Below are 21,310 nucleotides of genomic sequence, written 5' to 3'. Positions count from 1 at the left end.
AGTAGAGCAGGCTCTAGTACAAAAAGGGTTCCAACAGGGAACTTTTCTACCAGATACTGCCATGTGATGATAAATGTCACTTGTTGCTCATAGACAATAGCTTTCACCTTGTAGGTTGTAGGGAGATAAAAGGTTCCCTCCTCAGGCCATTTTAATTTACAAATAGGCCATCCATTCCTACAAAAGATGGTTGCTGAGATGAATAACCAGATGTGATTCTGTTTAGACTTGGTGGAAGTCCTCTCAACAGGGGACATGAATTTTGAAGTGAAGTTAGGTAGATAATTTGGAAATGAGGAATGTTTCAGGACTATTGACTCTTCCAATGTGCAAAATTAGATGATTATTTTGGGTGGACACTTCATATTGTTCTACAGATACAAATGTATCATGGAAGAAGACACTTAAAGTCAATCGGAAGAACATAGTCCACAGATTGTTTATAGTTTGAAAGAGCATGGTTCACTTATTTTGCTTGTGTATGAATGATATGGGCATTTTCAGGCTTCCTCTTATAATGGAAACCTCTGTTGTAGAAAGTTTTCGTCAGCTGGAGTTGTTTTCATGGGAAAAGCATCTGGACTCAAACTTGGCCAAAACACCCCATTTGGGATGTTGATCCCTGAGATCTTGCTGTTGGTTTTCTCGGCTGAAATCATTGTGCCTGTGGCTAGAAAAGACAAACTAAAACATATTTTTCAACTTGTTTTTAAGCAGTACACAGGGCATCAGGTGCAGAGCCTAAAGGAAGAGTTTCAGAATTTTCAATGACAGTGAATGTGGGGCCAGTAAGAACTTGAGGTAAATATTGAGATAATTGCACTCATTAAAAAAGTTAGAAGCACACTTTTTTAAATAAATACTTGAGCTGAACCTGGACCTAATGAGCATAATTAGATATATATCTACTAGTTTTAAGAGAGGACATATACATATATTAATAAGATGTTCTGGATTATTACTTTTTTGCTCTTGTATATTCCTAATACTGTGTGTAGCATTACTAACAATAACTGCTATACAACAATGAAGGAATATTTTCATGTTAAAGGAGATGTGAAGATTGGTGCATTTTTTTCTCTTCATATTTACTACACAGCCAACAAGGTTCCTGATACAGGATACCAATACTATTTCAAGGATATTCACTTTCAGTAAGTACAGTTATTCACTTTTGACTTTAGATAATTTTTTACTGAAAGGATGTTTTGATCAAAACTTCTTCCTCATATCCCCTCTTACCCCTGTCTCAGAGAGGGTACTCCCCCACCCTACCCCCAACTCCACTCTTCCCTGGGGCATCAAGTTTCCAGAGCATTGAGTACAATCTCTCCCACTGAGGTCAAATAAGGCAGTCCTCTGCTACAAGTGTGCCCTGGGTCTCAGAGCACTCCATGTATGCTCCTTGGTTTTTGGCTTAGTCTCTGGGAGCTCTGCGGGTTCCAGGCTAGTTGACAGTGTTGTTCTTTCTATGGGGTTGCAATCCCCTTCAGCTCCTTTAGTTCTTCCCATAACTCTTCCACATGGTTCCCCAACCTCAATCCAATGGTTGACTGTATGTATCTGCATTTGTCTTAGTCAGTTTCTCATAGAACTTCTCAGAGGACAACCATACCAGGAACCTGTCTGAAAGCAAAATATGGCATCAGTAATAGTTTCTGGGTTATGTAGGTATGAGATGGATCCCATGTTGGGCCAGTCACTGGGTGGCCTTTCTTTCAATTTCTTCTCCATTTTTTGTTCCTGTGTTTCCTTTAGACAGAAACAATTCTGAGTGTAATTTTTCTAGATGTGTGGGTAGCCCCCTGCCTCAACAGGGGCCATGTCTATGTAATGGAGGTGGTCTCTTCAGGTTCCATATCCCCACTGTTGAGCATTTCAGCTAATATTATCTCAACTTAGTTCTGGTAGCTTTTCACATCCCAGGTCTCTGGAACTTTCTAGAGGTTCCTCACCCCACTCTCTACTCCAGTTCTGCATATTTCTATTCATTCCCCTGGCCCTCTCTCCTTCTTGTCTGACCTGTACCTGATCCTGCCCCCTCCCCTGTTCCCCCAGGTTGCTCTTGCCCTCTGCCTTCCCATGATTATTTTGTTACCCCTTCTAACTGGGATTGAGGTATCAACACTTGGGCTTTCCTTCTTATTATGCTTCGTGCGATCTGCTAATTATATTGTGAGTATGCTGAACTTTTTGTTTAATATTGACTTATCAGTGAATACATACCATGGATATACTTTTTGATCTGGCTGAGTTACCTCAGTCAGCGTTATATTTTCTAGTTGCACCCATTTGTCTGCAAAATTCAAGATGTCTCCAGTTTTGATAGCTGAATAGTATTCCATTGTGTAAATGAACCCCACTTTCTGTATTCATTTTTCCATTGTGGGATCTCTGTATTTACAGATTTTTGCTATTACAAACATAGCTGCTATGAATATAGTTGGGTAGTTGTCATTTTGGTAGGTGGAACATCTTTTGGTTATATTCACATCAAACAGCAGGATTTTCACAGAAAAGTATTTCTTATTTTCCTAGGAACTGATGGATTGATTTCCAGAATGGTTGTACCAGCACTGGAGGAGTGTTACTCTTTCTCCACATCCTTGTCAGTGTGCTGTTATTTTAGGTTTTGATCTTAGCCATTCTGATTGGTGTAAGGTGGAATGTCAGTGTCTTTTTGACTTGCATTTCCCTGATAACTAAAGATGTCAAACATGTCTTTAAGTACTGCTCAGGCACTGAGATTCCTTTGTTGATAGTTTTTTTTATTAACTCTGTACTCATTTTAATTGGGTTATTGGTGTTTTTGAAGTATAACTTCTTGGATTCTTTATGTATCTGGATATTATCCCTTTATCAGATGTAGAGTTGGTGAAGATCATTTCCTAGTCTGTAAGGTGCCATTTTGTCCTAATGACAGTTTCCTGGGGTAGTCACTCTAATACCCAATAAAATAGACTTTTAATCAAAGTTATAAAAAATAGGTCGGGGAGGACCCTTCATATTCATCAAATTAACAATCCACCAAGATGAAACCTCTATTTTTTAATTAGATATTTTATTTATTTACATTTCAGATGTCATCCGATCTCCTCATTTCCCCTCCTAAAATGCCCCTATCACATCCCCCCTCCCTGTGCTCACTAACCAACCCTCTTCTGGTTCCCTGTCCTGGCATTCCCCTACACTGGGGCATCGAGCCTTAACAGGACCAAGGTCCTCTCCTCACATTGATGTCCAATAAGGCCATCTTTTGCTACATCTGCAGTTGGAGTCATGGGCCCCTCCATGTGTACTCTTTGCTTGGTGGTTTGGTTCCTGAGAGCTCTGGGGGTACTGGTTATTTCATATTGTTGTTCATCCTATGTGGCTCAAAACTCTTTAGCTCCTTGGATCCTTTCTCTAGCTCCACCATTGAAGAACCTGTGCTCAGTCCAATAGATGGTATCCACTTCTATATTTGTCAGGCACTGGCAGACCCTCTCAGGAGACAGCTATATCAGGCTCGAGTCGACAAGCCCTTGTTAGCATACACAATAGTGTCTGGGTTTGGGAATTGTGTGGGATAGATCCCCATGTGGACAGTTTCTGGATGGCTTTTCCTTCAGTTTCTGTTCCACACTTTGTCTTTGTATCTCCTCTCATGGGTATTTTGATGCCCATTCTAAGAAGGGCCAAAGTATCCACACTTTGGTCTACCTTGTTCTTGAACTTCATGTGGTCTGTGAATTATATCTTGGATGTTCTGATTTCTGGGCTAACATCCACTTATCAATGAGTGCATACCTTGTGTGTTCTTTTGAGACTGGGTTACCTCACTCAGGATGATATTTTCTTGTGCCATCCATTTGCCGAAGAATGTCATGAATTCATTGTTTTTAGTACCTGAGTAAATGTACCACATTTCTGTATCCATTCTTCTGTTGAGGGACATCTGGGTCCTTTCCAGTTTCTAACTATTATAAATAAAGATGCTACGAACATAGTGGAGCATGTATCCTTATGACATGGTGGAGCATCTTCTGGGTATATGCCTAGGAGTTGTATAGCTGACCTCAGGTAGTACTATGTCCAAATTTCTGAAGAAACACCAAAGTGATTTCCAGAGTGGTTGTACCAGCTTGCAATCCCATCAGCAATGGAAGATTGTTCCCCTTTCACCACATCCTCACCAGAATCTGCTGGGACATGAGTTTTAATCTTAGCCATTCTGACTGGTGTGAGGTGGGATGTCAGGGTTGTTTTGATTTGCATTTCCTGATGACTAAGTATGTTGAACTTTTCTTTAAGTGCTTCTCAGTCATTTGGTATTTCTCAGTTGAGAATTCTTTGTTTGGCTCTGTACCTCAATTTTTAATAAGGTTATTTTGTTCTCTGTAGTCTATCTTCTTGGGTTCTTGGTATACATTGTGTATTAGCCCTCTATAGGATTCAGGGTTGGTAAATATCTTTACCCAATGTGTGGTTGCTGTTTTGTCTATTGATTGACAATGTCATTTGTCCTACAGAAGTTTTACAATTTTATGAGTTCCCATGTGTTAATTCTTGATTTTAGAGCATAAGCTATTGCTGTTTTGTTCAGGAAATTTTCCCCTGTACCCATGTGCTCAAGACTCTTCCCCACTTTCTTTTCTATTAGTTTCAATGTATCTGGTTTTCTGTGGAGGCTGTTGATCCCCATGGATTTGATCTATGTACAAGGAAATAAGAATGGATCAACTTGCATTCATCTACATGCTGACCACTAGTTAAATTTGTACCATTTGTTGAAGATGCTGTCTTTTTTCCACTGGATGGTTTTAGCTACTTTGTCAAAGATCAAGTTACCATATGTGTATGGGTTCATTTCTGGGTCTTCAGTTCTATTACATTGTTCTACCTGCCTGTCACTGTACCAATATCTTGCAGTTTTTAACCACAATTGCTTTTTAGTACAGCTTGAGGTGAGGGATGGTGATTCCATGTGAAGTTCTTTTATTGTTGAGAATAGTTTTCACTATCCTGGGTTTTTTGTTATTCCAGATGAATTTGCAATTTGCTATTTCTTACTCTATGAAGGATTCAGTCGGGATTTTGATGAGGATTGCATTGAATCTGTAGATTGCTTTAGACAAGATGGCCATGTTTACTATATTGATCCTGCCAATCCAAGAGCATTGGAGATCTTTCCATCTCCTGAGATCTTTTTTGATTTTTTCAGAGACTTGATGTTCTTGTCATGCAGATCTTTCACTTGCTTAGAATGACATAATTTTCTATTATATGTGACAATTGTGAAGTTGTTGTTTCCCTAATTTCTTTCTCAGCCTGTTTTTCCTTTGGGTAGAAAAAGGCCACTGATTTGTTTGAGTTAATTTTATATCCGGCTAATTTGCTGAAGTTGTTTATCAGGTTTAGGGGTTCTGTGGTGGAGTTCTTGGGCTCACTTAAGTATACTATTAGATCATCTGCAAGTAGTGATATTTTGATTTCTTCCTTTCAAATTTGTATCCCTTTGACCACCTTTTGTTTGTCTAATTACCCTGGCTAGGAATTTGAGTACTATGTTTAACAGGTAGGGATAGTATGGAATGCTTCGTCTAGTCCCTGATTTTAGTGGGGTTGCTTCACATTTCTTTCCATTTAGTTTGATGTTGGTTCCATTTTGTTTGCTGTATATTGCTCTTACTATGTTTGGGTATGGTCTTGAATTCCTGTTCTTTCCATGACGTTTATGAGGAAGTTGTCTTTGATTTTGTCAAATGCTTTCTCTTCATTTATCGAAATGTTCATGTGGGTTTTTTTTCTTTGAGTGTTTTTATAGTGGAATACATTGATGGATTTCTGTATATTGAATCATCCCTGAATCCCTGGCATGAAGCCTACTTGATTATAAGATGAAATCTCAATTCTGAACTCAAATTCCTCAAACGCACAGACACCCACATTCATCAAAGAAACTTATTGAAGCTCACAATACACATTGAACCTCACACAATAATAGTTGCTGACTTCATCACCCCACTCTCACTAATGGACAGGTTATTACAACAGAATACAGAGAAAATGAAACTAAAAGAAGTTATGAAACAAATTGATTTAGCAGATATATACAGAATATTTCACCCTAAACAAAATAATATACCTTCTTCTCAGCACCTTGTAGTACCTTCTCCAAAACTGACTGTATGGTTGGACAGAAAGAAAGCCTCAAAACATACAAGAAGTTTGACATAATTAAGTGAATCCTATCATATCACCACAGATTAAGGCTAAACTTCAATAACAACAGAAAGCCTATATACTCTTGAATACTGAACAAGTCTATATTCAGTGACAACTTGGCTAGGGAAGAAATAAAGAAAGAAATTAAAGACTTTTTAGAATTAAATGAAATGGAAACACCATACACAAACATATGTGACACAGTGAAAGTAGTGCTAAGAGGAAAATTGATAGAACTAAGTGTCTTTATAATGAAATTGCAGAGATCCTAAAGTAGCAATTTAACAGTACACCAGAAAGCTGTAGAACAAAAGAGCCAAACACAACCATGTATAGGCAGTAGGAAATAATCCAACTGCAGCAAATATATCAACCAATTAGAAACAAAGAGAATGATTTACAGAATCAACAAAACCATAAGCTGGTTCTTTGAGAAGACCAAACAAGATAGATAAACCCCTAGCTTAACTAACTAAAGGGCAGAGAAAAAGAACCTAAGTCAACAAAATCAGAAATGAAAGTGGAGACACAGCAATAGCAATTGTTGAAATTAAAAAAAAAATAAATCAGATCTTACTACAAAAACTTATACAAAATCTGTTTAGGTTTGTGTGTGTGTGTGTGTGTGTGTGTGTGTGTGTGTGTGTGTGTGTATGTGTGTGGTGTGTGTGCTTGTATTTCATTTTCTATTTCACTGTGTTATTATTTCTATTGTTATATATATATATATATATATATATATATTATACATACATAGATATGTATTTGAATGTAGAGTATCCAATGTCCAACAATGCATTTATTTTTCTTCTTTTTTACAATCCTGATAAATGACCTATCTATTTGACATGTTTTGGCATTTAAAATTATTTATTAATTCTCTAAAAATTTCATCCAAAACACTTTGAGCATATGCATGCACACTGACACATCCTTCTATCACCACTCTCTCTACCTTTACCTCTCTACCCAACTATTTGCATTTCTTTTACTTTTTCCAGTTTATTGCAGTTTATGTTCACTAAGTGTATTATAATTGGTGATATCCCTTGAGTGTTGTTTACCTTCTTGTGGTCAGAAGAGTGAAGAAACTGACTATCTTTCTCCCAATAACTATCAAATCTTGATAGCATCTCAGATAGGGGTGAGATTTTGTGCCCACCTCCTTCTCCATCCTTCTATTTTATCTTCTTTGGCCTCACATGGTCTTGTGCATCCTTTTATAATCATTGAGTTCAAATGTGCAACTATCCTGTTGTGCACAGGAAATATGGTTTCCCCAAGGTTATCTGAAGGTTAACTATTCTTTTAAGTTCCCTTTAGCTGTGATCTCTCAGCCTTATTGGGAAGGGTACAAGTTCTGTTTATGACCAGGCATTTCATAGTCTATTACTCTCTACATTATGATCACTCATTGCTTTCTTTGTTATTTGCCATCAATTGGGGAAAAACCTTATCTTATAAGGGCTGAAGAATGCATTCAATTCACAGTTATACCAATAAGTCACTACGAGTTAATTTTACACTGAATCCATTTAGCAGAATAAGATTAGTAAGTTCACTGGTTGGATCTATGACTCATCTAGTTAAAGAGACTTGGCCATTTTTATAGTGATAAGCATGTGTTCCATACCATGGAGCAACCCTTATATCAAATTAGACAGAGGTTGGTTCCACATATAGCAAGTGTCTATTTTTGTTGTAGAAGGCATATTATACAAGACCATTCATTACTTTATCTCCTGTTTATCAAGGATTAGTGGTTACTTTAATTTTATTTTCCTTGATAACATTCATAGCACCTTTCAACACCATGAGTCTAGCCAGGAAAAATAAAAAGCCCATTTGAGTAACAGCTCTATTTCTCCATGTTCCATAATTAAAGTCTGTAGTATCATCAGCATTGGAGTTTAAAATCAAGTTCTGAATGATCTAATCCTGGACATTCTTGATATATGTTCTAGATAATGACTATGAAAGATGTATAGTATTTTACTTTCGTATTAGTTAATTAATTTAATTACATCTCAAATGCTGCCCACCTCCTGCTCCCCCCCCCACAGAGTCTATCTCCCACTCCCATTTTCTCTGAATGAGTGACACTCCTTCTGACCCCCAGCTATCATCCTTCCTGGTGCATCAAGTCACCATAGAGTTAGGTGTATCCTCTTCCCATGAGGCCATACAAAGCAGCCTTGTTAGAGAACATTTTCCAACAGTCAGGAAACAGCTTTAGGGACAATCACCACTTTAGTTGTTGGGGCACCCACATAGAGACTGAGCTGTACATCTGCTACATATGTGATGAGGGCCTTGGTCCAGCCCATGTATGCACTTTGGTTGGTGACTCAGTCTCTGGGAACTCTCAGTGGTCCAGGTTAGTTAACATTGTTGGTCTTCCTATGGGGTTGATAAGACAGCTCTTGATCTGTCTAATAATATCATGATATGAAAAAGATTTATTCTCTTGATGATGCAGAATAGCATTTCATTTAGTGTCAGTGTGCTATTCATAGAACAGTTCAAGTTTATATTCAGTGAATTGTTTTGTAGTTGGCTATAGAAATACTTTTTATTAAGATTTGTCAGGGTTGTTAGGTTTTCATGAATATGGAAGTTTTCTGATGATTCTGTTATTATGGAAGTCCAGCAATAATCCATCAAGATCTGATAAGATGCATAGGGTTATTTCAATCTTGTATCTGTTGAGGATTGTTTTGTGACTAATTAAATGGTCAAATTTGAAGAAAGTTCCATGTGGTGGTGAGAAGTAATATTCTTTTGTGGTTGAATGAAATGTTCTATAGATATCTGCCATTTGAATCATAACCTCTGTTTGCTTTGTTATTTCTCTATTCAGTTTCTGTCTTAATAATATGTTCTTGCTGAGAGTGGACAGGCAAATGAGTGGAATTAGAAAATATTATCTTGAATATGATAACCTAGACACAAAAGGACATGCATGTTATGTACTCCATGAGAAGTGGATAGTAACCAAAAAGTACAGAAAATCCATGATACACACCATAGACCCATAGACACAAAACAGAATGTAAGGTTGCCATGGCTGATAGCGACTTACCTGCATGCAATTAATCCTGCAGAGAACTGAAGCACCTTGCTGGGACTTAAGGGGTAGCTGCATTTAGGTGTAAATAATTAAATGAATAATTTAAAAAACTAAACAATAAAATTTCTCTGAAAGCAAAAAATAAAATATTAAAATTAATTGGAAACAATGAGTTGCCTTTTTAAATTAGATATTTTCTTTATTTACATTTCAATCCCCCCTCCCTCATCTCTCCCCCTCCTCCCTGACCTACCTACTCCCATTCCTGGTCCTGGCATTACCCTAAACTGGAGTATAGAGCCTTCACAGGACCAAGGGCCTCTCCTAAATAATGAGATGAAGCCAGAAGATTAGAACAGACTGAGAGAGTTAGTTTGAGCACAAGTAGAGCAACTCAGGGAGAAGCTGAGAGAAGTCAGATTAAATCACTCAGCTAGAAGAAGACTTTGAGCCCAAACAGCTAAGTTGTACCTGGCAACTATTGTTCAGAAAGAACCAGAAAGGCTGAGCTTACTCAGCAGAAAGCCTCAAATATTCTAATTACATCAAAGAAATAAAAGTTACATTTAGAGGTAGAGGCAGACAGGTACCAAGATACCAAGATGTATGATGTTTTCTCGGAACCAAATTCTTTACTCATCAACATTCCTTTTTAAAATTTACCACACATAAATAAAGCAACATAATAAATTAGATTTCCCAAATTCATAATGACTGAGTGTTAACACTGTAGATCTTACTTAATCTTATTTACCTAATTTGCCAATACTAATTCCACTTATTTATGAGAAGAGATTAAAATAATGAATTTATAAGACCATTGTCATGTAAATCATGAAAAGGTGATAAAACATAATATAAAGGTCATATGGTCTATGTCTTCTTTCTGTGTAATTTCATGAAATCTGTGCAGGTATAAATTCAAAAACTACCAGTTTTTTCTGGCCCTGTTATTTGCCATTGAAGAGATCAACAGAAACCCTCATCTTCTACCCAACATAACTTTGGGCTTTGATTTCTATAATGTTCGATTTACTGAAAGATCTATTCTTGAAGGTCCTCTGAAATGGCTCACAAGGTTGCCAAACCTTGTACCTAATTATAGCTGTGAGAATAAGAGTAACTCACCTGCTGCCCTCACAGGAACATCATGGTCAACATCTGCTCACATTGGGACTCTGTTACAACTCTACAAAATACCTCAGGTAAGGAGTGGTGTGTAAGAACTAAGTCTGAGTTATACTTTGTTGATAATGTAAAATAGGGAATTGAGTTAATCTGCCATCAAAGGAAACTATAAAGGTACATTTGTAATTTTAGTACTTGAAGTATGAATGAAGGGTGGATGGATGAGACCATCTAGGTTATTTAAACTGGAGAGCTGTCCATAATTTGGGAGGAAAACTCTGTAATGGGGTTGTCTTTAAAACATGATAAAATCACTTTCATCTTGATCCTTTCCATCTTTTGATTCAAGACTGAGATTTTGTTTGATGCCAATATTCTTGTCCTTGTATCCAATTTTGTTTTTCTGCAGCTCACTTTTGGGCCTTTTGATTCTATTTTAAATAACCAAGATCAGTTTAATTATCTCTATCAGATGGCTCCCAAGGACACATTTCTGTCTCTTGCCATAGTTTCTTTGATGCTTCATTTCAGCTGGTCCTGGGTTGGTCTGATCATTCCAGATGACCACAAAGGGACACAGATTCTGTCTGACTTGACACAAGTTATGGAGAGAAATAGCATCTGCTTAGCCTCTGTGCAAATGATTCCTGGCGTCTGGAATTCATTTTCAAATGCATTATGGAAAAGTATGGAGCAGATTAAGGAATCACCAGCAAATGTGACAGTTATTTGTGGTGACATTGTTTCTTTACAAGGTTTAATGCGACATATTGCACAGTTGTTAGTGACTTGGAAAGTCTGGGTCTTAAACTCTCAATGGGATGTTGACACCCATACTGATTACTTCATGTTAGAGTCTTTACATGGAAGTTTCATTTTTTCACACCACCATGAAGAGATGGCTGAGTTTGCGAGTTTTATTAGAACAGTTAACCCCTACAAATATCCAGAAGACAATTATCTTCCTAAGTTTTGGTATTTATTTTTCAAGTGCTCATTTTCTGAGTTTGATTGTCAATTTTTGGAAAACTGCCCACCCAATGCTTCTTTGGATTTACTGCCAAGATACATTTTTGACCCAGTCATGAGTGAAGAGAGCTATAATATATATAATGCTGTNTATGCTGTTGCCTACAGTCTCCATGAGATGAATCTTCAGCAAATACAGATACAAAGATATGCTAATGGAGAAAAAGCGGTAGTCTTACCTTGGGAGGTAATATCCCTTTATGAGTGTAGTTATATCTACAATGAGACACTTTTATTATTTCCCAAGCCTCTCAAAATGTGAATCCTAAATTTTAGAATGTTGTCAATAAGTGCTGGACTAAATACTTATTTCCCTGTCTTGAGGTCAATGCAAAATCTTAAGTGTCTTTTATAAATGGAGTTCCAGCCAGGAATTGGTGGTTCATGCCTTTAATCCCAGCACTTGGGAGGTAGAGGCAGGCAGATTTCTGAGTTCATGGCCAGCCTGGTCTACAGAGTGAGTTCCAGGACAGCCAGGGTTATACAGAAAAAGTCTGTCTCAAAAACCCAATAATCAGTCAAACAAACAAACAAACAAATGGAGTTCCAGGAAGAATGAAAAAAATTTAATTCAATATAAAATTCATATAAAAACTTGCCTTATATTTTTCTTCAAAATCTCTTTATTGTGAAAAGTTGAAATTTCCTACCTGAATTCCTCAGAGCATAGGAATGAGAAGTAGATACATAAGGATTAAACTGCTGCTGAACAGTACCACATTGTTACAAAATTAAGGATAGCTTTAAAATGCAGTTTTAACTTCATGGGACTCATATTAAGAATGGAAGCTCTAAATATATTCCAAAAGGTAATAGGTGTGGCTATCTTTTTACTGAATCAGTAGAATCTACATAACTTACTGTCTTGATGTCTTACCTGCATTTAGTCCCATGGTTTCTTTTTTAAAAAAATATTTTATTTATTTACATTTCAAATGTTGTACCCTTTCCCTATCTCCCCTCCACAAATTCACTCTTCCATCCCACTTGCCTCTACGAGTGTGGTCCTCCACCAACTCATCCAGATCCTCCTAGCTCACCCCTCTCGCAACAAGTATCCACAGGCTCAATCTCTTCCCCTCCCCCTGATGCCAAATGAGACAGTCTTCTGTTACATGTGATGAGCCATAGGCCGACTCATGTATACTCTTTGGTTGGTGGTTTATTTCCATACTGTTGTTCTTTCTATAGAGTTCCAATTTCTTAAGCTCCTGCAGTCCTACCTATAACTCTTTCAGTGGGGTTGCCAGGCCCAGTCTGATGGTTTTCTTTGAGTATCTGCATCTGTTTTAGTCAGGTGCTGGTAGATCTTCTCAGAGGACAGCCATACCCGGTTCCTGTCTGCAAGCACTTCTTGGAGTCAGCAATAGCATTTGAGTTTGGTGTCTTCAGATGGGATGGATCCCATATTGGGCCATTCACTGGTTGGCCTTTCCTTCAGTCCATGCTTCAATTTTTGTCCGTGCATTTCCTTTAGAAAAGAACAATTACGGGTTAAAATTTTTGAGATAGATGTGTGGCACCATACCTCCAATGGGAGCCATGTCTATCTACTTGAGGTGGTCTCTACAGGATCTGTCTCTCCTTCGTTAGGTATTTTGGTTATTGTCATCCCCATCGGATCCTGGAAGCTTTTTGAATTCCTGGCACCTGAGACTTTCTAGTGGTTCTCCCTGTTCCCCATCCCTCCCTCCTACTGATTTCTATTCATTCTCCTGGCCCTCTGGACTTCTCTTCTGTCTCTTTCTTTACCTGGTCCTGCCTCCCAAAATTTTCCCTTCCCCTCATGCTCCCATTTTCCAACCAGGTTTCCTAGAGAGTAAAGAGCTTTGTTTTATCCTTCATTTTAATGGGATTGCTTCAAGTTTCTCACCATTTAATTTGATGTTGATTGTTGTTTTGCTGTATGTTTTTTAGTTATATTCCTTGAATTCCTGATCTTTCCATGAAGGCATGTTGTATTCTGTCAAAGGCTTTTTCAGCATCTTATGAGATGATCTTGTGATTTTTTTTCCTTAGAGTTTGTTTATAATGGATTACATTGATGAATTTCCATGTATTGAACCATCCCTCCATCCCTGAGATGAAGCCTACTTGATCATGGTGAATGAACATTTTAATGTGTTCTTGCATTCAGTTTTGGGAAATTTAATTAAGAATTTTTACAGAATATTCAGAAGGGAAATTGTTCTCAAATTTACTTTGTTGGGTATTTGTATGGTTTAGGTATTCATAAAATGAATTTTGTAGTTTTCCTTCTGTTTCTATTTTGTGGAATAGTTTGAGAAGTATTAGTATTAGGTTTTCATTGAAGGTCTAATAGAATTCTGTACTAAAACCATATGGTCCTGGATATTTTTGGTTTGGACACTTTTTTTACACAGTTCCAAATTTTAATTTTAGTTATCTTTATATTAATTAATTAATTACTTTTATTAGATATTTTCTTTATTTACATTTCAAATGCTATCCTGAAAGTTCCCTGCACCCTCCCGCCGCCCTGCTCCCCTACACACCCTCTCCTGCTTCTTGGCCTTGGTATTCCCCTGTATGGGGCATATAAAGTTTGCAAGACCAAGGGGCTTCTCTTCCCAATGATGGCTGAATACACCATCTTCTGCTACATATGCAGCTAGAGACACAAGCTCTGGGGGTACTGATTAGTTCATATATTTGTTCCACCTATAGGGTTGCAGACCCCTTCTGATCCTTGGGTACTTTCTCTAGCTCCTCCATTGGGGGCCCTGTGTTCCATCAAACAGCTGACTGTGAGCAGCCACTTCTGTATTTACTAGGCACTGGCATAGCCTCATACAAGACAGCTATATCAGGGTCCTTCCAGCAAAATCCTGCTGGCATATGCAATAGTGTCTTGGTCTTGGTGAATGTTTCCATTTCATTTGGGGTTTGGGGATTGTTTAGATAGTTTATTTGATCCTGATTCAAATTTAACACTTGGTATCCATCTAGAAAATCAACTATTTCATCTACGCTTTCAGTTTTGTTTAGTATAGGCTTTTTAGTAGGATCAGGTGATTTTTAATTTTTTTTTCAGTTTCTTTTGTTATATCTACATTTTCCTTTCTGATTTTGTTGATTTGGATTCTGTCTCTGTGCCCTCTAGTTAGCTTGGCTGAGAGTTTATTATCTTGTTGAATTTCTCAAAGAACCAGCTGTTAGTTTTGTTGAATTTTTGTACAGTTCTCTTCCTTATATTTGGTTGATATCCCCATTGAATTTGATTATTTTCTGCCTTATACTCCTCTTGGACGTATATTTTTTTTCTTCTACAGCTTTCTGATGTGTCATTAATCTGCTAGTATAGGGTCTGCCAATTTGTTTATGAAGGCACTCATAGCTGTGAGTTGCCTTTTAGCACTTCTTTCATTGTGTCCCATAATGTTAGGTGGGTTGTGCCTTCACTTTTGTTAAATTCTACAAAGTCTTTTAATTTATTTATTTCTTCCCTTATCAAGTTATCATCGAGTTATTCAATGTTCATGAATATATGGACTTTCTGTTGCTTCTTGTTGTAAAAAAAATCTTGGGTGTAGATTGAAGACCAGCTTTATATTGTGATGATAGAAAGCATGGAATTATTTCAGTCTTCTTGTATCTTTTGAGGCTTGTTTGTGCCCGAATATATGATCAATTTTTGAGAAGATCCTATGAGGTGCTGAAAAGGAGTATTCTTTTGTTTTAGAGTGAAATGCTCTGTAGATATATCTTAAATCCATTTGGTCCATAACTTCTATTAGTTTCACTGTGTCTCTGTTTAGTTTCTGTTTCCATGACCTGTCCATTGGTCGTAATGGGGTGTTGAAGTCTCCAACTATTACTGTATGAGGTTCCATGTGTGTTTTGAGCTACAGTAACATTTCTTTTACAAATGTGGTTGCACTTGCATTTGGGGCATTTATGTTCAGAATTGAGGTTTAATCTTGGTAGAGCTTTCCTTCAACGAATATACAGTGTCCTTCCTTACCTTTTTTGGTGACTTTTGATTGAAAATCTATTTTATTTTATTAAAATGCCTACTCCAGCTTGTTTCTTTGGGCCATTTGCTTAGAAAAAAATTTCTAGGCTTTTAATCTGTGGTAATGTTTGACTCTGTTACTGAGGTGTGTTTCCTGTAATCAGCAAAATTCTGGGTCCTGCTTATGTATTTATTCTCATAGCTTATGCCTTTTATTGAGGAATTTAGTCCATTGATGTTGAGAGATGTTAAAGACCAATGAATGTGGGTTCCTGTTGTTTTTGTTGTTACAGATGGTATTATGCTTTTGTGGTTCTCTTCTTTTGGGTTTGTTTGAAATAATTTCTTGATTTTCCTTGGGTGTAGTTTCATTTCCTGTGTTGTACTTTTCCATCTATTATCCTCCATAGTGCTCAATTAGTTGAAAATAATGTTTAAATTTGGTCCTGGAATATCTGGGTTTCTCCATCTATGGTAATTGACAGTTTTGCTGGATATAGTAGTCAGAGCTGGCATTTTTGTTCTCTTAGGGTCTGCACGACATCTGTCCAATACCTTCTGGCTTTTAGAGTCTCTTTTGAAAAGTCTGGTGTAATTCTGATAGGTCCAACTTTATATTTTGTTGGCCTTTTCTCTTACTGCTTTTTTTCTTGCTATTTAGACATTTATAATTTTTTTTTTGTGGGCTATTTTATTTATTTACATTTTCCGTTTTTCCCTCTACAAACTCTTGATCCCACACCCTCTTCCCACTGCTTATATGAGGGTGCTTCCCCCCTTAGCCCCTCCACTCCTGCCTCACTGACTTATCATTCCCCTACGCTTGGGCATTGAGTCTTCATGGGATCTTTCTCTCTTCCATTGATGCCAGATGAAGGCCATCCTCTTCTACATATGCCACTAGACCTGTGGGTCCCTCCATGTGTATTCTTTGGTTGGTGGTTTGGTCTGTGAGTGCTCTGTGGTGTCTGACATCTGGCACTTTCTGGTGGCTACATCCAGTTCCATATCCCCCATTACTACAAAATTCTGGTCAATTTCCACACATTCTGTACACCCCCCATTTCCTCCAATACCTGATCCTGCCTGCCTTTTTTCTCTTTCCCTCCTCTCTTCCTCACAGATCCCTCTCTCCTTCTACTTCTCAGAGATGATTTTGTTCCCCCTTCTAAGTAGTACTGAAGCATCCATACTTTGTTCTTCCTATATTTTTAGCTTCATTTGAACTGTGACTTATAGGTATTTTGAGCTTTTTTTCCCAATATGCACTTCTCAGTGTGTATATACCTTGTGTGTTCTTTTGAAACTGTATTTTGAAATATCAGGATGATATTTTTTAGTTCCATCTATTTGCCTAAGAATTTCATGAAGTCATTGTTTTTAAAAAGCTTAGTAGTATTTTATTCTTTAAATGTACCCAATTTTCTGTATCCATTTTTCTGCTGAGGGATATCTGGGTTCTTTCTAGCTTCTGGCTATTATAAATAAGACTGCTATGAATCATAGTGGAGCATGCATCCTTGTTATATGTTAGAACATCTTTTAGCTATATGCCTAGGAATGGTATAGTTCGGTTCTCAGATAGTATGAAGTCCAATTTTCTGAGTAATCACCAGACTGATTTCCAGAGTGATTGCAATTCCATCAGCCATGGAGAAATGATCCTCTTTCCCTACATCCTCACCAGCATATGCTGTAACCTGAGTTTTGGATATTAGCCATTCTGACTGGTGTGAGTGGAAGATCCTGTCAGCAGGATCTTGTTAGGACCTGCCTAGTATCTGTGTTTGGTGGTTGTTTATAGGAAAGATCCCCATGTGGGGCAGTCTCTGGATAGTCATTTCTTCAGGCTCTTCTCTGAACTTTGTGCAAATCCTTCCATGGGTATTTTGTTCCCCATTCTAAGAAGGAACGAAGTATCCACACTTTGGTCTTCCTTCTTCTTGAGTTTCATGTGTTTTGCAAATTGGATCTTGGTATTCTAAGCTTCTGGGCTAATATTCACTTACCAGTGAGTACATATCATTTGTGTTATTTTGTGATTGGGTTACCTCACTCAGGATGATATCCTACAGTTCTATCCATTTACCAAAGAATTTCATAAGTTCATTGTTTTTAATAGCTAAGTAGTACTCCATTGTGTAAATACATTTTCTGTATCCATTCTTCTGTTGAGGGACATCTGTGTTCTTTCCAGCTTCTGGCTATTATAAATAAGGCTGCTATGAACACAGTGGAGCAAGGAGACAAGAATGGATCAATTCTAATTCTTCTACTTGATAACTGCCAGTTGTGCCAGCACCATTCCTTGAAAATGCTGTCTATTTCTGACTGGATTTTTTTTTTTAGCTTTCTTGTCAAAGATCAAATGACCATAGGTGAGTGGGTTCATTTCTTGGTCCAGTATTGTTGAGTATAGCCTTTTGTAGTAGGATTTGATGTTGCTTTGGATTTCCTCAGGTTCTGTTGTTATGTCTCCCTTATATGAGAGCCACATGGTCCCCAGAGGAGACACCACTTCCAGGCATTTAACAATTCCAGGATCTTAGGATTCCAGGATACCAGGAGCTTGTTCATACCAGGATCTCAGGGTCTCAGAGAAAGCTTGAATGCCAAGAACTCTTACACACCCAGAATCTATACCAATTCTATGACATTTTTTTCACTATTTCTTGGTAGTACTGCCTGAGTTCAGGGATGGTGATTCACCCAGAAGTTCTTTTAATTTCAGAAAAGTTTTTGTTATCCCTACCTTTTGTTTTTGTTTTTGTTTGTTTTGTTTTATTCTGGATAAATTTGAGAATTGCTCTTTCTATCTTTCTGAAGAACTGAGTTGGAATTTTGATGAGGTTGCACTGAATCTGTAGATTGTTTTTGGTAAGATGGCCCTTTTTACTATGTTAATCCTGCCAATCCATGAACATGGGAGATCTTTCCATATTTTGAGGTATTCTTCAATTTCTTTCTTCAGAGACCTGATTTTCTTGCCATAGAGATCTTCCACTTGCTTGGTTAGCATCACACCAAGATATTTCATATACGTGACTGTGGTAAAGGGTGTCATTTCCCTAATTTCTCTATCAGCCTGATTATCAGGAAAGTTACTGACTTGTTTGAATTGATTTTGTGTCCAGCCACTTTGTTGAAGTTGTTTATCAGCTATAGGAGTTCTCGCATAAAATTTTTTGGAACCCATATGTATACTATCATATCATGTGCAAATAGGGATATATTGACTTCCTCCTTTCCAATTTGTATCCCTTTGATCTCCCTTTGTTGCCTGATTGCACTGGCTAGAGTTTCAAGTACTATATTGAATAGATAGGGAGAGAATGGGCAGCTTTGTCTTGTCCCTCTGATTTTAGTGGAATTGCTTCAAGGTTCTTTCCATTTAGTTTGATGTTGGCTAACGGCTTGTGGTATATTGCTTTTAATATATTTAGGCATGGATTCTGAATTCCTATTCTCTCCAGTTCTTTATGCATGAAGGGGTGTGGTGTTTTGTCAAAGGCTTTTTCCTCATCTGAGATGATCATGTGTTTCTTTTCTTTGAGTTCATTTACACAATGGATTACATTGATGGATTCCTTATATTGCTCTCCAACCCAACTTCCTTCCTAGGATGAAACCTACTTCATCATGGTGAATGATGATTTTGATGTGTTCTTGGATTTTCCTTGTGGAAATTTTACTGAGTACTTTTGCATAAGGGAAATTGGTCTGCAGTTCTCTTTGTTGGGTCTTTTTGTGGCTTAGGTGTCAGTGTAATGGTGGTTTCATAGAATGTATGGGGTAGTGTTCCTTCTGTTTCTATTATATGTAATAGTTTGAGAAGTATTGTTATTAGGTCTTCTTTAAAGTTCTGATAGAATTCTCTACTAAAACCTTCAAGCCCTGGGGACTATTTGGTTGGGAGATATTTAATGACTGCTTTTACTTCTTTAGGGCTTATCAGACTGTTTAGATGGTTTATCTGATCCTGATAAAAGATACCTGATATCTGTCTAGAAAACTGTCCATTTCATGTAGATTTTCCAATTTTTGAGTATAGGCTTTTGTACTAGGAGTTGAAGAGTTATTGAATTTATTTATTTTCTGTTGTTATGTCTCCCTTTTCATTTCTGATTTTTTTTATTAACAGGGGGTACTGTTTCTGTGCCCTCTTGTTGTCTGACTAAAGGTTTAATTATCTTGTTGACTTTTTCAAAGAAATAGCCCCTGTTTTTGTTGATTCTTAATATAGTTCTCTTTGTTTGTACTTGGTTGATTTTGGCCATGAGTTTATTTCCTGCCATCTACTCATCTACTCATTATATATATATATATATATATATATATATATATATATATCCCTTTATTGATTTCTGTATATAGTAATACTTTATTTTTTATCTATTTTAAGTTTTAAAAATTTATTATAGTAATACTTTTATTGGATATTTTATTTACATTTCAAATATATATATATAAATCCTGATTCACCCTCAGGGAACCCTTATCCAACCCCCCTTCTTTCTGCTTCTATGGGGGTCTGCCCCCACCCACCTACCCACTTCCTCCTCTATACCCTCACATTCCCCTGCACTGGGTCATCAAACCTTCACAAGACCCAGGGCCTCTTCGCCCATTGATGCTGACAAGGCCATTCCCTGCTGTATATATGACTGGAGCCATGGGTCCCTCCATATGTACAATTTGGTTGGTGTTTTAGACTCTGAGAGATCTGGTTGGTTGATGTTCACAGAGACACAGTGAAACTAACAGAAATTATGAACCAAAAGGATTTAACGGACATCTACAGAACATTTCATCCTAAAACAAAAGAATATACCTTCTCAGCACTTCATGATACCTTCTTTGTATCTCTGTTTAGTTTGTGTTTCCATGATCTGTCTGTTGGTGAGAGGGGCATGTTGAAGACTTCCTCTATTATTGTGTGAGGTTCAATGTGTACTTTGAGATTCAAAGTTTCTTTTGTGAAGTGTGCGCTAGCATTTGTGCCATAGATGTTCAGACTTAAGAGGTCATCTTGGTAAATTTTTCCTTTGATGAGTACGAAATGTCCCTCCTCATCTTTTTTGATAACTTTTGGTTGAATGTTGGTTTTATTCAATATTAGAGTGGCTATTCCAGGTTGTTTCTTGGGACCATTTGCTTGAAAAATTGTTTTACACCCCTTTATTCTGTCTGTGTCACTGAGATGTGTTTCCTGTATGCAGCAAAATGCTGGATGCTCTTTTTGTATCCAGTCTGTTAGTCTATGTTTGTTTGTTGTTTTTTTTTTCGAGGGGGGTTGAGTCCATTGATGTTAAGATATATTAACATATTTTCCCTTACTACTTTAAATATTTTTTCTTTGTTTAGTGCATTTGGTGTTTTGATTATTATGCGACAGGAAGAATTTCTTTTCTGGTCCAATGTATTTGAGGTTCTATAGGTTTCTTGTATGCTTATGGGCATCTCTTTCTTTAGGTTAGGGAAGATTTTTTTCCTATAATTTTGTTGAAGACGTTCCTGGGCCTTTAAGTTGGGAATCTTTGCTCTCTTTATTCCTACTATCCTTAGGTTTGGTCTTCTCATTGTTCCATGGATTTCCTAGATGTTTGGGGTTAGGACCATTTTGCATTTTGCATTTTCTTTGACTGTTGTGTCAATAGTTTCTATGGTATATTCTATGCCCGAGTTTTTTTCTGTCTCTTATATTCTGTAGGTGATGCTTGTATCTATAACTCCTGATTTCTTTCCTAGGTTTTCCATCTCCAGCCCCCCCCCCATTTGTAATTTCTTCATTGTTTCTATTTTCAATTTCAGATCCTGGATATTATTTTAAAATTTCATCACCTGTTTAATTATGTTTTCTTTTATTTCTGTAAGATTTCATGTGTTTCCTCTTTAAGTGC

General features: G+C 37.2%; 1 protein-coding gene across 1 annotated transcript in view; it reads left to right on the top strand.

Annotated features, from left to right (window-relative positions):
- The first annotated feature begins 945 nt into the window (after positions 1–945).
- LOC110315845 (vomeronasal type-2 receptor 116-like) overlaps positions 946–21,310 on the top strand; it is a 51,427-nt gene continuing 31,062 nt past the window's right edge. Inside the window, exons 1-3 of the mRNA XM_021189795.1 lie at positions 946–1,154; positions 10,191–10,482; positions 10,815–11,621. Coding sequence (XP_021045454.1) covers positions 946–1,154; positions 10,191–10,482; positions 10,815–11,621 — 1,308 coding nt within the window. The remainder of the gene's footprint in view (positions 1,155–10,190; positions 10,483–10,814; positions 11,622–21,310) is intronic.

The sequence above is a fragment of the Mus pahari genome, unplaced genomic scaffold (assembly GCF_900095145.1).
Source record: "Mus pahari unplaced genomic scaffold, PAHARI_EIJ_v1.1 scaffold_4761_1, whole genome shotgun sequence".
NCBI classification, from domain to species: Eukaryota; Metazoa; Chordata; class Mammalia; order Rodentia; family Muridae; genus Mus; species Mus pahari.
The sequence above is the reverse complement of the archived record's forward strand: the minus strand, read 5'-3'. Positions and strand labels throughout refer to the sequence as shown.